The sequence below is a fragment of the Passer domesticus genome, chromosome 1 (genome assembly GCF_036417665.1).
Source record: "Passer domesticus isolate bPasDom1 chromosome 1, bPasDom1.hap1, whole genome shotgun sequence".
NCBI lineage: Eukaryota > Metazoa > Chordata > Aves > Passeriformes > Passeridae > Passer > Passer domesticus.
Window position 1 is genome coordinate 71,331,269 of NC_087474.1, and position 20,092 is coordinate 71,351,360.

The 20,092-nt window shown below is 41.0% G+C and overlaps 1 protein-coding gene across 3 annotated transcripts in view; it reads left to right on the top strand.

Moving 5' to 3' along the window:
• The first annotated feature begins 1,447 nt into the window (after positions 1 to 1,447).
• Positions 1,448 to 20,092, top strand: part of KIF13A (kinesin family member 13A) — a 103,903-nt gene continuing 85,258 nt past the window's right edge. Inside the window, exons 1-2 of one of the 3 annotated variants that reach the window (XM_064423315.1) lie at positions 1,448 to 1,839; positions 2,044 to 2,134. In XM_064423315.1, coding sequence (XP_064279385.1) covers positions 1,785 to 1,839; positions 2,044 to 2,134 — 146 coding nt within the window. In that variant the 5' untranslated portion in view covers positions 1,448 to 1,784. The remainder of the gene's footprint in view (positions 1,840 to 2,043; positions 2,135 to 20,092) is intronic. The other 2 variants (XM_064423299.1, XM_064423306.1) reach the window with 2 other exon arrangements.

The following is a 20,092-nucleotide window of genomic DNA, read 5'->3' on the forward strand; positions in this document are numbered from 1 at the left end:
TTCAGACCTCATGCCTTGTCTTGAGCCAGCACTTACTTTGATCTGGGTTCTTACAGTCTACAGCAGTAAATAGGATGTCCCATGTCAACATCACTCCTTTTCTTTACTCGTTGGGCCACATGCTTATGATGCATTTCATAATGAACTTCATTCCTTATGCCTGCTTCTACAGGCAAGAAGTTCATGTGCACCAGCTACTCCTGCTGACAGTCTCCAGATGCCCGGCTCTATTTGGTAACCTTTCTCTTCTGCTGTGCTAAAAGTGTGTCTCGTTTCCTTTCAGCATTCCTACGAGTTGTGACCATTCAGGACAGCCAGGCCTGCTCCAGAAACAGTCCTCTCAGTCGCTTTGCTGGGCCCTTCTGGTTGGTGTGCTGGCAGCTGGGAAGGGGTTGATCTTCTAAGCCTCCCTCCATTGTTTCCACCTCTGTTTGAAAGGTCTGCTCTTTCTCAGTGCAGCTATCTATTCATCACTGGTTGTTTAGCCCATTCTCCCAACAGTGGTTTAGCCCCAGAGTAGACAGAATAATCCCATTTGAGTTTGAGCCTGTCTTCCGTAAAGAAAATGTTACAGACATCGCTGTTTTACACTGGGATTCCTGCCAGCTGCATCGATATAAGGATTGATTCTTTGGAAGATATTTTACTGAAGCTAAGGAAACACTTCTGGGGAGAAAAGGTTTTAACAAGACAATTTGAAAAGAACCCTATTGCATTTTTAACTAAAATATTTCTTGGCTTGCCCACTGGAAGCTCAGCCATCCTCGGAGCTCTTGGTTGCTGGATAAAACACCATTGCTTGTAACGCTTTCCCCCAATACTGAACTGGCCACTACCCTGTCCTGCAGTGTTTGGGCCGGCACTCGTCAGTGGTGGCCTGTCGCTGCCTGGGACAGCAGGCAGGTAGCCCTTCACAGCCAAGGAGGTGACATGCAGGCTGGAGCCCGGGCAGGGCTCCGTGCTCCAGCACCTCGAGGTGCTGCACCGCTTCCAGGCCTACGTGCACGTTACACCCAGGTCATCCTGGCTTGTGCATATTTTGTCAAAAAAACATCCCCTGACGCCATAACATTTTTTCCGTGGCAGATTGTGGCTGTTCCTTTCCTTGCCCCAAGGAAACGTGACGCACAGTCGGCCAGGCCGGTGTCACTGCGGTGGCGGCGTACACCTGCACAAGGCAGCACGGTGGCTGTCGGGCAGGGCCCGCGGCCGCATCCCGCTCCCGCGGCATCCCCGCTCCCGCCGGCGCCGCCTTCCCGCGCAACGCGCATCCCTCCGCGCGTGCTCCCTGGGAAGCAGCGGCTGGCCGAGGATAAGGACGGGAGGAGAGGGAGTTTCCCCACGCCCCCGCTCCGAAGGCGCTCGGGTGTTTCCGTCTCTCTCCGGCACCACCGCCTTTCCCCGCCCTCTCGCCTCCTGCCTGGGCGCCCGCACTCCCGGCGGCGCGGCGGGAGGAGGAGGAGGAGGCGGAAGATGGCGGTGGGGATTGGCAGGGAGGCGGCGGCGGTTCTGCGAGCGAGCCCGTCGGCAGCCAGCGCCGGCGCGGCCCGCGGCTGAGCGAGGAGGCGGCTGGGGCTGCGCCACCACCGCCCACCCCGGCGCCGGACCCTCCTCCTCCTCTCCGCTCCTTCCCTCCCTCGCTCCCTCCCTCTGTCGCCTTCCCCGCCTGCCCCGGCCCTCCGCCCTCGCGCCCGGCCCGGCATGGACGCTGGCGCTCCGCCGTGTCGCTGCCGCCGCCGGCGCTGAGCGGGGCCGCCCGCCCGCCGCTCCCGGGAGCGGGGAAGATGTCGGACACCAAGGTGAAAGTTGCCGTCAGGGTCCGGCCCATGAACAAGAGAGGTAACCGGGGTCTGGGGGCATCTCGGGGCGGGGGCGGCACCGGAGCGCGGCGCCCCCCGCGTTCTGCCCGGGGGAGCCCCGCCAGCCGCCGCCCCAGCCCCTCGCTCCCGGCGGCCGGCGCGGGCCGAGCTGCCCCGGCGTGCCGGGAGAAGGGGGGTGCGCTCGCTCGCCCTGGCTACAGCCCCCCGCCGTGTCGCCTTGCAGAGCTGGACCTGAATACCAAGTGCATCGTGGAGATGGAAGGGAACCAGACTGTGCTTCACCCGCCGCCTTCCAACGCCAAGCAAGGAGAAAGGTAAAACCCCGAGGCGCCGTGCCCCGAGTGGGAGCCCAGTCCCGGCTCCTCCGCCTCGCCCTCGCAGACGCCTCGCTGGGCTTTGTCAGGGCAGTGGCGGTGTCCCCAGGGTGTCGCTCGGTGCTTTTCGGGGCTGCAGTGGAAGGGCAGGCGAGCACTGACCGGGGCTGCTGCGATGGGCTTGCATCCGTGGGGTGTAAGGGTAGTTTCTTTACCTGGCTTCCTGGGGGAGTCGGAGGTACCCAGTGTGGAGACAGAAGATTCCTGTTAGTCTCCCGGGTTTAGAAGTTGATTCTTGATTGACTGCTCAAAAAATAAACTGTTGAGTAGGTAAGGACTTAGACTGTGTGTGCTGTTTTCAGAAATTTCCCTTGTGTGTAGGCTGTTAACAACTTGGTGTAACCTGTGGGGGAACAAAAAGCAGAATCTGATTTTTATGCTACTGATGGATTTTTTTTAATGTAACTCTGTTTACTAGGTTTTAACCTATTTGCATTTGAAAAGGCTGTAATTGCTAGATCCTTTATTAATTCAGTGTTGTTCTGTGAAGTAGCCTATGAGAATATGCTAAAATAATTTTGAAATCTGGCATTTAGTTGTGATGCCCCAGTAAAGAATACCCTTGGAAAAAATCCAAAATACCAATGCACTAGACTGTAAAAATAGATCAGAACAGGAAAAGATTTCTTTCCTTTGAGGGAGTGTGGGGAAAGACAGGGAGAATAGTTATGTTGTATGCTGGTGTGTTCTGTTACCTTGTACCTGTTGACTGCTCAAGTTCATTTGACCTGTTAAATGCATTTAATGCCAAGGAGTGAGAAATCATTTGAATGTGTATGGAAATTTTCAACCTAGCACCTTCCTACCACTTAAGCCTTTTAAAAAAATATTTTTGACTCAGTTCATAATAGTTATGAAGAAAATTAGTGTGAGAATATTTTTTTTTTTGGCGAAGACAAAGTGTCGTGCTTTTGTAGCTTTCCAGCAGAAAAAGCTGAGACCTTTTGTATTCTTGCGTGTCCAAGGTATGAAGGTGCTTCTTATATTAACCCATGTACTAGAATATAGCAGTAATCACACCAGTTTATTTTAGATCCAACTTGCATTGTCTTCAGAACCATTGTTATGGCTAAAGTGCTGGCCTGCATCTTGAAAGATCTGTGCTTGTTTCCTGCTTCTTTCAAAGATCTTTGTGTGATCTTCTATAAGTTTTGCTGCCTCTCTGGATCTTAGCAGCTCATGTGTGAAATGGAAATCTTGAGGGTTTTTAAAAATTATTTTGTTTTAGAATGTATGGGTTTGGGGTTTTTTTCAATAAACAGGAGCTTACTGAAGTGTGTGTTTATCTTCCATCACAACACTACTATAAAAAGAATAATAAACTCCTCAAAGTGAGTGGAACTGACAAGTATGAAACATAAAATATACATAGAGTTTACAAAGCAAAAACAAAATCAAGATTAAAGAATCACTATTTCAATAGACTTGAGAGACTAAGAGCCAGGTAGTTTAAAGAAGAGGTGGTAATGTGGGAATTTTGCTTGTTGTGCACATTGGCCTGCAGGTATTCAGTGAGAATGTGCAGTGACTCTCTTTTGAGAGCTCGTGTGTCTTGTGTTTATCAGGCTTTAATATCTATAAAATATATAAATTCACTTGGTGGGAACTGGCTTCTGTTGCTACGTCAAGAGCTGTGACGCTTGTGTGCGACCTCACCGTCGGCAGCTGTGCTGGCAAGGGATAGCTGTCCTGCTTGCAGCACAGTGTGAGGCTGGAATTTGGCTGGCTGCTAACTTGTGTGTTTGAAACAACTGCCAGATGTGTTATTGGAAAGAGCAGTCAGAAATACTGATCAGAAGTAACTCTCATTAGTGCAAACAGATAGTTTGGGTGTCTGCTTAATGGCAGACGGTGTGTGTAACCTGTCAAGATGCCTAATGGGCTTTCTAGCGCCTCCTGAACATCCTTTACCTTTCCTTCAGTGCTAAACTGCTGGTTTATATTTTTTACTCAGTATAAACAGTTTAATTTCTCATGATGAGAAATGGATTCTGTTCTTCTGTGTGTACCCACCATAGAATGTCTGTATAAACTGGCTCTGAATTGCTGAGTAGTTGCTGCTTGTACTTGGATTGATGCCTTGGCAGGGTTAGAGATGTCAAACGGATTTTTGGTTTTCTTTGTGTAGCTTGTTTTTATATAGCTTAACTGGATTTTTCTTTCAGAGCAACCATGTCATTGCAAAAATGATCTAATTTGTTAGGGTGATTAATTGGTCTTTCTCTGTTCTATGCATTATTTTAATATTCTGTTTAGTCTTACCTTTCCCTTTTTGCGTTTTATCTTTTTATATGGAAATTTCCCTTTTCTAGATGAATGGAAGTACAAGTTTGTGCTGCATTTTAGAATAAGAATAAGTAGTCTTCTAAAGCAAATTTGGTTTCCAGGGCTGCTTTTTTTAATTCAGCTGAAGCCAAGAGACTATAGAGTGTAGGGAGTAGAATTCAAGACCTTGCTCTTTATTTGCTTTGTTCTCTCAGATATAATTTAAGAGGCACTGAAAGAATTTTATAAAGTAAAATTAGGTAACTCTTTAATAACTATAAAATTATAAAATTTGCTCTTGGAAGAACATCCAAGGTTAGGAAAATCAGATTTTACTAGCTTTGTCTATGCTGTATGGAGTTTTTGAACTAAATCTGAATTCAGTTGCATTATTTTAATTAGTCTTTAGGCATTATTAAGGATAGTTCTGAACGATTTTTAGATGGGCAAATAATGCTAGTTTTACAGCTGATGTAAAAGGCCTAAAATCCCAGACAGTGCTGTTGTTTGTCCAACTTTCATTATTGTGTTAGAGGTAAAGTTGTAACCATAAATTAGAACAGGATTCTGACTGCGTCTTCTAACTGCTAGACCACACAGCACTCACACCGTAACAAACACAGCTACAAAATAGTAATTGTTATTGAATGCAAGTGTTCTGGCTTTTTATAAGCAGCAGGCCTGCTGTTGCCCACAGGCACATGACTTCCAGTGTTCTAAACTAATGAAGGAGGAAAAGCAGAACATAGTAAAACTGAACAGTCCGAGTCTGAAAGGCACAGGAAAAACTTTATCAACTGAAATAATAGGAGGCAGAGTTCAAAAAGGAATGGTTTTCATTAACTGCTATCAGGTATAATCTCTGGTGCTGGCAAAGATTTTGGAAGTTCGTTGTTGGACTTCATACCTTTAACCCATGTTTTGCTTTTACTGGTAGCAGTAGTTTCTTTTATATGTGCTGAAGTGTGCTTGTGTGTTCTTTTAGTTACCTCTCGTGTCTCTCAGGCATTTCCTTCCCAAACCAATATAGATTTCTATTTCTTCCCAAGAAGAAGGTTTCTGGGAACTCTCTGATTTTTCTCCTGTCTTTACCTAGCAGCCTGAATTTCCTTTCTCAAAGTACTCTCTTCACAGAAAAAAAACCTATTCTAACTTATAGTCTTTTAGAAATGGGTATTATGTTTCAAAGGCACTTGAATACATCCTGCTGTCCTGCTATAAATGTTTGTATTTGGTTGTTGGCAACAAGGTGCTGTATTAAAATGTAACTATGAGATAATTATAGAGTCACAGACAATGCTGCAAAATGATTGAGTAATTTTTTACAATGGAGATTTCACATCTATACATCTACTAAAGATCTGACTTTACATTACAGATGTTATTTTCAGTAGGACAAATGAGGTCTTGCTGGATTGGTTCCTCCTCTGTTTCTGATTGTTAAAATATGCTTTCCATCTTTCCTTCATTTCTTTCAGTTACACTTTCTGACACATAGGATCTGAAAAGTTTTATTTTAGCTCTCTGATAACAGTTCTTCATGACATATTTTTTCCTTTAGTAAGCAAAATATTTGTCTTGACAGAAATAAACAAGAAACCATGGAGACAGTAGAACTGAAATACTATTTCATCTGTAGTTTTAACTGAAACACAAATTCGTTTATTGGGCAATTCATTCCATTAGAGCACAGCAGCCTGTTGCAAACTTTGCCTTAATAGAAATCTCAGAGCAGAAAATAAAAAAGGTGTCCTCAGATTGTAGAGCTGAACTAAAAATCTCACTTTTTTCTGAAAGTATCTTTCTTGCCTGTCTTAACTCTTAAAAAAAACCCCACCATGCTGTGACTTGTTTGTTCTGCCCTGTTCCATTCTCATTTTGATAAGCCAAGTATCACCAAAGCCCAATTCTACTTAAAAAACCCTTCTTCCATAGTACTAAATGGCTGAAGATTCCAGAATACATGGGGGCTTTCTCGTTTTTTTCATAGGTTTAAGCTCTTTAATAAAATAAATAGCTGGGAACAGATGTGTGTGTGTGTCTATCTAGTTTTTGTAGGTCATAATACTTTCAAAGATTAATATCTGAAACACAGATTTCATCCCTAGGCAGCTTGTCTTAAAACTCTTGTTTCCAGAAAACAGCTGTTGCACCTTCTGCTTTGGAGAAAACATGATTTTGGCTGGTCTTTAGTACACAGTCCTTCCCTTGGTGGTTACAGTACTTCATAGTTTTTAATATCTTGCTTTGAGTAGCATTAGAGGCGAGAGAAGATTGCTGTTGGAGGCCTTCATGATAATGGTAACTTTTTCAAACTGAAACTTCTGGAAGCTGAACTAGGACAGCTGCTAATTAGTTCTGTATCTGAAGGAATGACTGACCACATCACGTCTTTGATGTATGAACTTCAAATTATCACCTGTCTGACGTGGATCATAAAATAGTAGAAGACAGCAACTTTTATCTTTGCAGGAAATTGTAAAAGTAATCTGACTTTGACCTGTGTAACTTTCCTGTTAGACATCAGTGCTCAGGATGTGAACTGTTAGCTTTGAACCTTGGCAGAGGAGATGGATTTGAATTATGTGTGGTTGGAAAATTTTATTTTTGCGTTGCTTTAATCCATTCATGCCTCAGATGCAACACTAGATGCAGTTCCTTGAAACTGCTGTTCTAAAATTCCAAGTAATTTGGAACACAATGACACACAAACTTGTAGTCCAAAATACTGTGTGCTTGTGGCTCTTGGTGCTTCATGAGGTGACCTGAACTGTGAGTAAATGCAACATCCATTATTGTACTATGTTTATAAAATCCACACTGCTGATAGGACCTTGTCATTTGCTCTTTAAGTGTGATTCCTAGAGGAAACTACTGTTGAAAGCTGTTGGGATCATGGGTAAGCAGCCTGTAGTACTTAGCTGGCAAAATTTCAAAATAAAAATAGATAGCGCGTTTGAGGAGAAGGAAAACTGTTCTTAGAATGACCATGTTTAGGCAGTCGTTGCTTCGTAGCTGTTCTGTGCTTTTGGACTACTGAATGTTACATTCAAATATTTCTGAGTAGAACACAGTTGGATGAGGTGCAGCTTCAAACCTGTCCAATTTTTCTCTTTTGCCATGTTGGAAGTACCTATATTGTGGGGAAAAAAATATGTGTAAAGAGATCAGTAGGCGTATAGACATACTTAGCTTCTGTGTTTAGAAGGTACAGCTATGCATACATATGTTTATTTCTGCAGCCAGGGGTGTTTTTGAGCTCTGGATTGCTAGTCACTACACCTTGAATATGTTGTCTATTGAAATGAAATATGAATTTTAAAAAATTGCAGCTCTCTTAAAATGGAGGGGGATTTTTGTCCTTTTTGGGGGGATGTCAGGACTAAAGGAGAAGTTTTATTTTCACCTCCTTACCCCCTTAATGTAAACAGAGACAGTTGTCTTGTTTTGAAAACAAGATTCTCTGCTCTGTTGTGCATGTAGTAGGTTTATTAAATGTGCACGTGGTAAGACTCCAGACTTCTAATTCACTGTACTTTAATAGTTAAAAACCATGGAGTTAAATGATGCTTGTAAACATGTTGTAACCCAGATGTGGGTAAGATTCAAGATACTTTGGGAAGTGCTTAAGAAGTGCTGGTGCTGCAGAGCCTGAGCTCAGGGAGCAGCAGTGCACACCAGCTGCCCTTCCGTGCAGGTCTGTGTGCTGAGCCGAGCTGGGGTGTGAATCTCGGCACAAAGTGTCGGGACAAAGCGCATCCCTTCTCGGTCTGATCGGGCCTGCAGGGCAGCATGTGCAGGCAGGCAGCTGCTGTTCAGGCATTCAACATGCTGGTACTTCTAGTAGTAAGATTAGAGCTAAATCTTTAAATTGACAAATGCACTTGTTGCTATTGTGTTTGAGACTTTTTACCAGATTTAAACTCCTGCGTTCCTCTGGTACAGACTGAGTAGTGGTGGCTGCCTCTGGCTGCGGTGCTGGTGTCTCCTGCACGGACAGAGTGTCCTTAATGATGAGAAAGTACTGCAGTGCTTTTGCTTATTTGGCCTGCCCTGGGCATGGTTTGAATCTATTAATGGAAACAATTACTGTGCGCTCTAGCGAGATGCCAACTGCTTGTGCAGATGCTCTTGCTTAACTGAGTAATTTCTCTGGTTGTTTGATATTTTGGGAGAATTTCTATTACTGATGGCCGACTGAAGAAGGCTCTTTAAGAGAGTGTAAAGTGTTGGCTGGAGACAGTGAGTGCAGCCCACAACAAAAAGGTCCCTGCTGTGCAATGATGTGCACCACAGGACTCAACTCTTGAATTAACTTGTGACCCGAAGCACCAAGTTAACTAAAACAATTGTGTCCTTGCCTGGAAGTAATTTTGCTGTGTGTGTTACAAGAGGCAGTACAAGGCCCATATGTTTGTCTAGCCATCACCTGACTTTGTATGTTGATATGAAATTGGTCATTAGAGTCTGAGGTTGAATGGAGCTTGGGGTGATTGTGTGTGCCTTTGTGGCTCTTCTGTGTGAAGCTTGAGATGGGTGTTTGCTGGGGGGTGATAGAGGAGCTCAGTAAGTTATCCTAGAAATGAAGGTCAACCAGAAAAATGCATTGCTGACAGGAGTTTAAAATCAATGACTTCAGCTCAAGATATCAGTGTTGATGAAGAGCAGGAGTTACACAAACTGTTTTCAATGCCAGAGGAGAGTGTCCCTTTATGTAATTTCTCATTTTGGCTGAAAAGGGAGTAAGTGGCTTTCTTATAATGTTGTGCTTGATTGGTGTTATCATCTGTAATTCTGGCCTTTTTTTTTTTGGTAGTTGCATTTGAATATAAAATTAATACTTTAAATACCCAACCCTCAGCCATCTAAACATCTATAAATTTGTAACCATATCCTTAACTAGCATATTTTGTAGTTACCAACCACACCCTTAATTTGGCATTTTGTTACATCCTAAATAGAGACATCCTATGGAAATACTCCTACATAATCTTTGGACACTGTGAAGCTAGTGGCTTGTAAGATGGAACTTTTTCAGTAGGAGGTAATTTGAGTGTTTTGTCTCATTTCACTTGGATCACTATAGGGAAATATGTAGTCACAGCCCCTCATGAAGTCCCTGGCAGCTTATCATCCTATAGTGACTTATTTGTTATTTAAGTGTTATAACTCAGGACAGAAATTTGTACCACAACTACTGTTTGGACAAATTAAGCCATGAATATATTTTGGTACAGGCTTACTTGGGGTGCATCAGTCAGCATAGCAGCAGAAAGGTGTGCCTGAAACATTTCTGGGTGCTGGGGTTAGTGCATGGTGACTAGCATGGTTAAAGATGCTGCTGCAGATGGGTGCTGAGAGGTTCTTTGTACACTAGCAGCAGGTTCTGTACTCAGCTGTTTCTTAAAAACTAGTCTCCACCAAGCCTGTGCTGCTGCCTCTTCGTGTTCAGTAACAGCATAGACAGTGGGCTAGCAGTGACTGGAGATTCATGGTGTCACTGCATCTTCTTTTTGCAGTGTGTATCTATATTCCAAGAATTTTAAGCATTTCATAAACATGAATCAAAGCAGCTGCTGTGGCTGGAATGGCATGCTTATCTCTGCATGTACTTAGGGAGATACTGCTCCATATGCTTCAAAAAGTGCCGGGGTGCATTGTGAACTGTAAACACTCTATAAAGTAACTTGATGCTTTGTTTTAAAAACACATTGCTGAAAATGTCAACACTTGAATATTTTTTTCTGAAATTTCTTTGTATTAGAAAATATTTGAGGCTTAAAAATACAATGAAAAAAATACACATAATATTTTATTTATTGAGCTTACATTTCAGTTTATTCCACAGTCTCTTTTTATACACAAATATCAACCCAATTAAATAGTGTAAAAAAGCCTCTAGCAAGATTAAATTTTCTTCTAGTGTAAGGCTTCAAAATTCTGAATCTATCTCTTGAACCACTGCAATAATTTTTCTAGTGTTAAATACTAGTATGTGGAACAGTCTGTTTTGCTTAATAATTTTTACATGATGATAAGGAACAGCAGACCTTAGATAAGAAACTGGAGGATTTGATACTTCTTCTCATGTGGTTTCTACTTTCTGTCTGACTTTGTTATTAAAATCATGTCCAATGTAGCTGAGGTGGCCTTTCATCAACTTGATTCTTTCAGAGTTGAAGCAAAAAGGATCATGTGAAGTAAAATGGGCAATTTTTCTGCCAAATAAATTGACTTGTATGCTTACTGGCACTGATTGTAATGAAATTTTTAAAACTTCAGAGTTCTTATTCTTGTTGAATATTTACTTTAAATTCAGTTTTACTTTGTGATTCAAAAGTGCAGGCTTGTTTTACAGTTGACAAGCTTTTGCAAAAGATAAATCAACAGAGCATTCCAGTGGAGGCACAGAGCTGGTGGAAGTTCTCTACTGGCAAAGCTGCCTTATGGCCCTGAATGAGCAGCGTGCTGTTCTGCTTTGGGAAGGTCTTTGTCAGCATCTATCCATGTGAGTTTTAGATACGCAGTGAGTCTGCAGTGCTCCAGACTTGTTTTGGCTCAGTTGTGCCACCTCCCTGAATGATGCAAGTCCTAAACATTTTGATGAGTTTTGGTATTTTTTCCTTCCTGTCATACTGTGTTGTCATTCTTTATTTTGAGATACTTCTCAATTTGTTTTAGACTTCAAATACTTTTTCAGATAATTTTATCTAGCAAAATCAGACTGAAATAGAAACTGCCCATTTGGTAAAACAGTTCATTTATTCACTGTATGTAGCTGAAGACATGAATACATTACTTATGTATCCTCTGAATGCTCAGCAACAAGTAGTGGAGTTTGAATATGTTCTCTTTAAAGAGATCTGTGCAGTTATGTAAGGGAGTGAGAGCAAAATGTATTTGCAGACCTCCTGTGCTTTGCTGTTTTATTACATTGAGATAAACATATGGTTCTGGAAGTTTTATTTTAAGTGTGCAATGGACCATCATCCCAGCACTCATGTTTTGCTGTTCTGGAGCTTCTATCTGGGTCCACAGCAGATATACTATTCTGAAACAAACTCTCTGGAAGGCAAGTACTTTTCATAGTGCCCATGACATTTAAAAAGAAGGAATTTTTTAATATTTCTAATTCTTCTAGTGTAAAACTAATCCTGTACCTGCATTTTTGGTAGGAGTGCCCTTGAGAATTGCTGCTTCAGTGTCTGCAGAGAAACTGACACATAAGGTAACCCAAGAGATGGCTTGTTAATGGATTTGCTGCTGATGTAGTAAAATATATAGGCAAAGGATACTTGGAAACCAGGACAATGAGAAGCAAAGGAGAGCTGAAGAAATGTTTGTCCAACAACATGATAAAACTCATTAAAATACTTGTTGGAGAAAATCAACCAATAACCTCTCCTGCCTTCCCCCCCTGCAAAGAAAAAAAAAGCTTCTTTTCATCCTCCTGAAAAACTGGCATTCTCTGGGGTGGTACTAGTCTTCATGGGTGTTCTGGTTGAGATCCAAGTTGAAAACAAAAAGGAAAATCGGTTATTGTAAACAGACCATTGAACACTGGGCAGCTTGCTATGCAGCTTCCTTGTCAAGAGCTTCCAAGTCCTTAGAATGTTTATTGTTTGAGGTGTTTATAACATTGTAGCAAAGTCCACAGCATGTTTTAGTGCATGGCTGTAATCCATATTTTAACACTGAAATTTTGCTGTTTATTACACTAAATGTCATGAATGAGAACCTTTTTAAATTGACTGTGAAACAATCTAACAGGAGACAACTTGTGTGTCCATAGAAAGGATGATGAAGTGTGTTTGAAGATATGCATTGAAGTGCTCTCCTCAGGTCCCTTTCAATGGGACAGTAACTTGAAGAAATTTAGTAGATGTTCTGTCTCTCTTAGCATTGCAACTCCATGATTGGATTCCTCTTTACTGTCAGAATTGCTGGATGCTAAAGGTGGGAGATGTCTGACTTCCACATGGTGAAAGTTAGAAGTTAGCTCTTGACAGTTCTAATTTCAAGTTCTCAGCAGGGTGTAGTGGATAAACCTAGATAGACATCAGTCTAATCTCTCCTTCCTTGTTTGCTCCTTGGGGCAGGCTGCATCCTCTCAAGTAGTTCTTGAAATTTCAGTTCTGCAGATGTGAATGTGACAGTGACACTGTTTTTGTCAGAAATGCTGATGCTGTCCTTGCTGCCATCTACACTCACAGATAGAAGTTTTGTGCTCTGAGGAATGTGGTGTACCTCTGTTTGGAATTTCAGGATGTTATCTTGCAACTTTGGGGTAGTTGAAACCCAGAAATGCAGATTGGCAGTGTTGAGCGGGCTGAATGCCCTTAGTGTTTTGCAATGTGTATTTTCTAAGTTATGGTTCTTCTGGTGTGTGATCTGACCTGTACTGTTGGTTGCTATTTCAGAATTTCTTACCTGGGTGAGGAAGAAATCCATGGTTCATGTGCAAGATAGATCAAATAGACTTTGAAAACACTCTTGTACTCACATGACCAAGGTGTGAAACTAGTTTTATTAAAACCTCTTTAAGTCACTGATCTTAATCTGTCATCCTTTGTCTAGGAAGTTGTTGTAGGATGACTTCTGAAGGATCTCATGGTTCAAATGTTTTTCTCAAGGTATTGGCATCTTCATCATGGTTCAAAAAAGAGAGGCAGATGAGCTTGCCTTTGCTCAGATGGAAAAGGGAAAGTAAATGCTGGGTCTTTGTGGACTCTGAAATGGGATATTATAAATGGAATTGCAGAACTGAACTGAATTTTGAGTGAGGAATTTTTCTTTAGCAATGTGTACCAAGGAAAGAAAATAGAAGTACTGACAACAAGCAGTTGTTGTGTAGGAAATGAAAAAACTAAAGCTAGCTAGTTTCATTAGTTTAGAGAAACTTTTGGAAGTGATAAGAGTCTGACAACCTGTTGACTAGTAGCTGTAACAAGCAATGTCACAGTTCAGTGAACTCAAAGCGTTTGATTTGACAAACCCAAGGAAACTTGCTAATTTTTCCCCAAATAATGGTGGAAATATTTTGTATTTGGAATACTTTTGTAATTATCATTCTACTTTGCTTCCAAAATAAAAGAAACATTATAAATTCTGTGCAGAACTTTTCCTCCTGATCGATGGAGCAAAGGCTGCTTTGTTTTGGTCTCCTGTGGCATTTTTGGTTGGTCGGTCAGTTATTTTTGTAGTATTTTTCTCTTAAAGTATGGTTAATCAGAAAGTATTTGAAATGGGATACCTGCCTTAGCTGCTGCTTCTCTTGTAGCATGCTCTTTTGGTTTTTGTCTCAGTTTCCAGGTGTAGTAGATGAAAACAAATTAAACTGGTATGGAATTACTGATCAAACAACATGTCTTAGCCATTTTTTTTTTTTTGAGTTGAATGGCTATTTAGGCAAAAAAGGAAACAGCTGACTCCTTATTACACTGAAAATTGAGAGCTGAGGGTTGCTCTGACATAAAATATTAGTGGGAAAGCTACACTGAATAATCAGTGTGATAAACTTTTAAAATAATTTTGATCTTAATGCTGTGTTTAAACCTGAGTTTTGTTTGCAGTATCGCTCCTCACTTACTTTGCTTCTTCACATTCTTATCCTAGTGTTACTAACCCAGAACTGCTGACCTCATTAATGCTGCTCCCTAATTAATGTAATGCTTATCAGAGTTCAGAACCTGTGTGCCCTTTCATGTGACTTTTCAGGGTGTTTCAGACCGATCTGCTTGCTCAGAGTCTTTCTTGTTCCTTAACATATGGTTTCTCATTCTCTTCTAAGGATTTTTGTCAACTTTCTGAGAGACCACATGTAATTCTGCTTTATTTCCTCTTGCTTGTTTAGTGTAACTCTATTCACTATGCAGGCAGATCCCTGGTAGATCATTTAGGCCGTGGGTTATTTATGGCAGAGATAATTAGCTGAGTTGCAGCTCCTGAAACAGAAGAATTGCAGCTCAGTGTCGTGGAAGTTTAGCTGATAAGCTTTGTGGGGCCTCAGCTCCTCCTGTGCAGTCAGATCAGGAGACTCAGTGCTGGACTCCCACAGTCTGGGGTCTAGCAAAGCTTCCTTAGCCTGTGCTGCCCATTCTGTACCTGGTGTTTGTGGCAGTGTTGGAGTCAAGAGCAGTGCTAGGGACAGGAAAGGGCAAAAGGTAGCTGGGCGTGGGCCTCCACTACTGCTCTCCTGGTTCAGATGCAGTGTAGGATGAGCACATGTTCAGGTAAGAAGGCAAAGCTGATGGGGAGTCTCCTAAAACTCATGTGTGAGGACTGGCTGTATAGAGATATCTAATGGACACCATGGTGTTGATTTGGTATTTTGGAATACCACAACATGCCTCTGAGTGTGCACTCTGTTACCTGGGATTTTCTGTTTCCAGAGTGGTTCAGCCCACTCCCATCAGGAGTGGTAGAGCTGGCTGGTACTAAATGGAACTTAGAGATGTGTCTTAAATAGTACTTAAAGTATTTTGTTGAATACCAACTAAGTAGTTGAAATACTTTGCCCAAAAGCGGGGTAACACTCCCCTTACTTTAAATACACCTGTTGACCTTACTGATTGAGCTTAATGTGAAGTTTAAAGCACAGTTATTTGCAGAACCAGGAGAAAAAGAATCATCAGGAAGGAACACAATTTTCACAGTTCTCTCTTTCTATGAAGGAGACTTTCCATTGTGTAACTGCATCAGCGGTGGGCACTTCATATCCCGGTGCAGAATCCAGAACTCCCTTCTTACCTGCCTCTGAGTGGCTGCCAGCACAGGCCATTGGCTCTCCTGCAGTCTCTGGGTCACCATGCAGGAACTGGACCCAGTAGCCAGGCCTGACTTATCACCCTGCAGGCTCTTTAAACATACTCAGCTAAACTGAGTACTAAATCTTGTAATCTTGTAAATCTTGTAATTTCTGTGCAAGCAGATCCATAGATAATGTTTGTGCCTTTTTCTGTTCTCCTCAAGTTTTACTTCCTTTTTTTTCTACCATTTGTTCTCCTGACCTTTTACCTGCATTCTCCCATGCCCTTTAAAGATACCATGTAAAGTGTTATCTCCAGAAATGATGGTGCTTCAGAATAGAGCTTGGATGCTGTTAGCAACTCCCAGCAGCACTCTGCTGCTTACTCGAAATTGGAAGCTTTGATTACATTTAATAATCTGTAGTTATTATGGCAGTGTGTGTCACTTGTGTCTCAGCTCTTTTGTCTGCTTTCTGTCTCTCACTCCTCTGAGTAACTTCCCTTATAGTAAGTACTCATTGACAGGGATTGGGTTTTTTTTTTTATCATATTATTAACTGATTTGTATTTGTATTTTTGTATGATAATTGGTAAATATCTTTTCCCTGCTCTGAAACATGTCAGGGCTGACAGCTTGATTTGATTTTAAGATGTCTAATTTAGAATTTGGTTATTTTTTCGTTTTTGTTGGGTTTTTTTCTGCTGCAATAAGACAAATCTTATAACACAACAACTTTTTTTTCATATTGCAGCTGTGCTTAGTATGCTGCTGCTGAATGAAAAGGCCTTTGCATTTCTACAGGGTGGTATAGATTCTTCCCTTGTCAAACGCTCCTTTTCTTAACCTGGAGTGTTCCTTGGCTCATTGTATCCATGCTGAAGCTGGGCCCTTTTTAGTACCTAATCAGGTGCTTTCCACTGCACAAAATGGTCCATGCACCTTCTCTGATTTTAGGCATTGACTTGTCTCTTTGCCACTTCTTTGCTTTGTTTTATGCCCTGAGTTAAAAAAAAAAAAAAAAAAAAATCTGGCTGGACTCAGTGCCTGGATGTTTCACCTGCACAATAAATCTGCAACATGGCTAAAATCCTCACAGGTAATGGCAGTGAGAAGGATACTTCAAAAAAACTTCCATCTTTCAGTGTGATAATACAGCAGTGTTCCACTCTTTGTAGACAAATATTCATAAAAAGAGAAACCTGTCTCTGCAGTCTGAGATCACGGCACAAAAAACATTTTGATGGGGTACTGTTAGCTGCAAGCAAATAAGGGGGAAAAAGATTCCAGTAGAAGTTAAAGAAGAATGAACAAGTTTTTAAGAAAGAAGGATTATGATATCTTTAAAATATTTGAGCTGTATATGGGCTTTGGGTAAAATTCCATTGAGAATACTGCATGTCGTTCAAACATGTGTTTTTAAATGTCAAAGCGTGTGTAGAGAGAAACAAATTGTGTAAGGAAAAAAGTATTTTCTGACAGCAGCACGCTGTGCAGGATGCCAGTGAGAGTTCCTGTGATGTCTGCTATCAACAAATGTGAGTTGCACAGCGTAGGAAGTCTCTTTGGGAAGGTGACTGTGATGACTGGCAATCCTTGAGTAAAGTGTGTCAGGAACTAGGTGACAAAGCTGTAGATTTTGTCAGTGCAACCATTAAACTATGATAGGACCTGAGAAGATGCAGAATCAAATTTTTGTTAGTTGTTACAGCCCTGTGGAATTTTAGGGGCTAGATTCTTTACCTCCCTATTTCTTGTTGTCAGTTCATTGTGTCTATACTGCGTGTCACTGTATCTCTTGGAGCTTAACACCAGTTGCTGTGGTATAAAAGAGCAGATGCATCCATCTTTCTTTTAGTGGCTTTGAATATGAGAATAGTAATTTTGCCAAAGCCAGCATGCCACTGCAAATTCACTGGACAAGTTCTGTGGAGAGAGAAGCTGTTAATCCTGGCTTTTTTCATTTTTCAGAGCAAAACCCGCTAAGACTTGTTTCAAGCACATTGCAGTGTTTATGTGCAGAGCAACACGTGGAATAAATTGGTGATCAGAGGTTTGGTGAAGCATATGACAGGAGTTACAGGAGTAGTTGGGCTGGGCATGCTTGTGTGAAATGTGTTTTTGGGGAATGGGACAGGCTTGAATTAAAAATTAAAATAGATTTTTAATGTTTCTCTTAAAATTACATTTGAACTGGGTTTTGTTTGGGTTTTTTTTTGTAACAAATGCTGCAAAATCTTAGATACTTCTTCTCAGAGTTTTAAAGTTTACAAGTCAAAAACTGAAAGAAGAATCCAGATGTTTTAGTGAACAAATGTCGTAGTAAGTTGTAGATTTCTATAGGTTGTGTACCAGTTGTGATTTTAAAATGCTGTAAAAACAGTGCATTACTGGTTTTAGTTTGGGCTTGATTTTTTCTTTTTGATATATTGTTTTTAAGGTAGACATCATATAGCTCCTATTTTCCATCCCTTTGTCAGAATTGCCTTTTCTGAGCACTTAATTCTCTGGGACCTCAAAAACAGGTGAGGATTAATCACTTCTGAGCATGTTCTTGCTGTCAGAAGGATATTTTTCATCATGTTCCCAATTTTCTTGAACAAAGTGTTCCAGCTGTCTTCATTCAGTAAAGATACCATCAATTACAAGTAATTAACAGGTCAAATCAGATTATGATCTGTGGGTTTACTTTTTGAGAGGTAGGATGATTAAAATGTCTGTTGTGATCTAGTAATTCTGCTTATGACAGATCCAACCTGAAGTAGTTTTTAAAGAAGAAAAATGTATTGTGGATGCTTTTTCATATTGAACATTAAGAGTTTAAAAGGTCAAGATATGAATGAATGCTGGAATTCAACAAAATTATGAGAGGCCAGATTACTTTGGCTTAGTAGTTAAATTTCTCCTATGTACCTTCTTACCTCTGGCTTTTTGAAATGAAGTGCTGCATAACTTACTGCTGAAAGTTCCAGCGCTTTTCCACAGAAAAGTGAGTGAAACTGTACACCATTAACTTGAACTGGATGAACAGCTGACCTTGAACTCAAGAGTGTGATCAGGTAGTGCTTTGCACATCAGGTGAGGTTCCATCAGAAGTTACTGCCCTTCAGCTGTTTAATACTGTGCCTTGAGAGAGTCAGCGTCAGTGAGGCTCTTTGTATTTCAGTTATTTTTTTTTCAGCTATAATACTTAGGTTTTAAGTAAAAATATTAAAAAATAGGTATTTTTTCTATTGCTAATGGTAGATGGATAATTTCGTACAAGGAATGGTAGGTTCATAGTGTGCTAAAGACTGATAGCTGAAAGCTCAAGTCCAGTGAAGGGTTTGGCATAGGGGAAGGGAGGACAGAACTGCATTTACTTTGTTTTTGGAAGAAACTGCCAAAGGAAACAAGGAACATATCTGCTGACTTGAGGAAACAAGATAGGTCTTTCCTTTTGCCTTTGATCACCTTGTGCTTCTCTTGTTTCTGGGTTGTATGGTGGGTGAGACAAGTCGGTATCCATTCTGAAGTGTGGAATACTGTGACCTCCTGCTGCTTGGACAAGGCTGGGATGGTGGTTACCATCTTCCAATTTTCTGGTATCACAGAAAAAAAATCTTCAGTCTTCAAGGCCAGCACTAAGAAGTACAACTGCAAAATTTTCTTTAATACTGTGTCTCAGGTTGCTGGTGGGGTGGAGTATTGGTCAATCGTGAGACTTATAGTAAGAAAATTTTTAAAATGTGAACAGTTTCTTCTGAATCCCAGTACGGGGTTTCCCAGGTTTGAGAGAAAGTACGTGATAACACATTTTGCTAAACATCAAATACAAGTTGGTAATTAACTTATTTTCATTGCCCATACCTATCAGCTAGGAACACCTTATTTTAAAAATAGCTTTTTCTTTGGTGTTTGTATGCCCTGTGTATTTGGGCACAACAATTTAGTGCAAGATAAGAATTGGGGATGACTTCTAAATGTGAAAAATTGGAGTCACTTGAAGGCAGAAGGCTGACCGCTGAGACGAGTACAGCTTTGGACAGAAGCTATAGGAGGACAAAAGATAAAAGAGCTTTGTGTATTATGAGCTGTGTCAAGGGGGCTTCTTACAAAATGTGTAGGTGAGAAAGAAAAGTCTTGGGGGAGCATGATAGACTCAAAAGCTGGTAACAGTTCACAAGAGAATTTCTACTGCATTTGTACATTTCTTAAGATAAATTAAACTGTTCAAGTTATGTTTCCTTGGCTTATTGATGCCTACAATAAAATTGCTATGACTTCAGAGAGAAGGGAGAATGGAAAGCCCACTACAATTGTTCTTAAATTTTGTCCTTACTATCTCCCAGATTGTAGTCCCAAAATTCTGCAATTTGCAAGCAGAGGACCACAAAATTCTCCAGTGTGTATTTAAGATGACATATTGCTTGAGCAATCCAGTAGTTTGTCTTGTCTGTTTAAATTATAAAATGACATGTAAAGTCTGAATCATTGTGCAATTAAGTGATGGTTGAGTGATAAAAAATTGTTTCTTTAACACTTGCTTCAGAGATGCTCATTTTTCAGCTGCCTCTAATATCATTAGAGAGGTCTCTGATTTTAGAAATTTATTTTGGTTTGTATACAGGAAACAGTATATTGCCTTGATGGAGCAGCTTTTCTTTTTTTGGAAGTAATTTTTGCTGAGTTGATAGATATATTTGAAAAAAACTCCAGCATGTAATTGTGAGGCTTTTTGTGATTGTTATTAAAAACAGGTGCCAAGTAAATAGTCATTGGCTTTTTTTAATGGTGGAAAGGTTCACAGAGATGCTTAGTCGTCTCTCTGAGGTAAGCAGAAACTTTGCTATGCAAGACTGCTGTTAATGAGCTTGACTTTTATTATTGCCAGCTGAACAAGCAGCT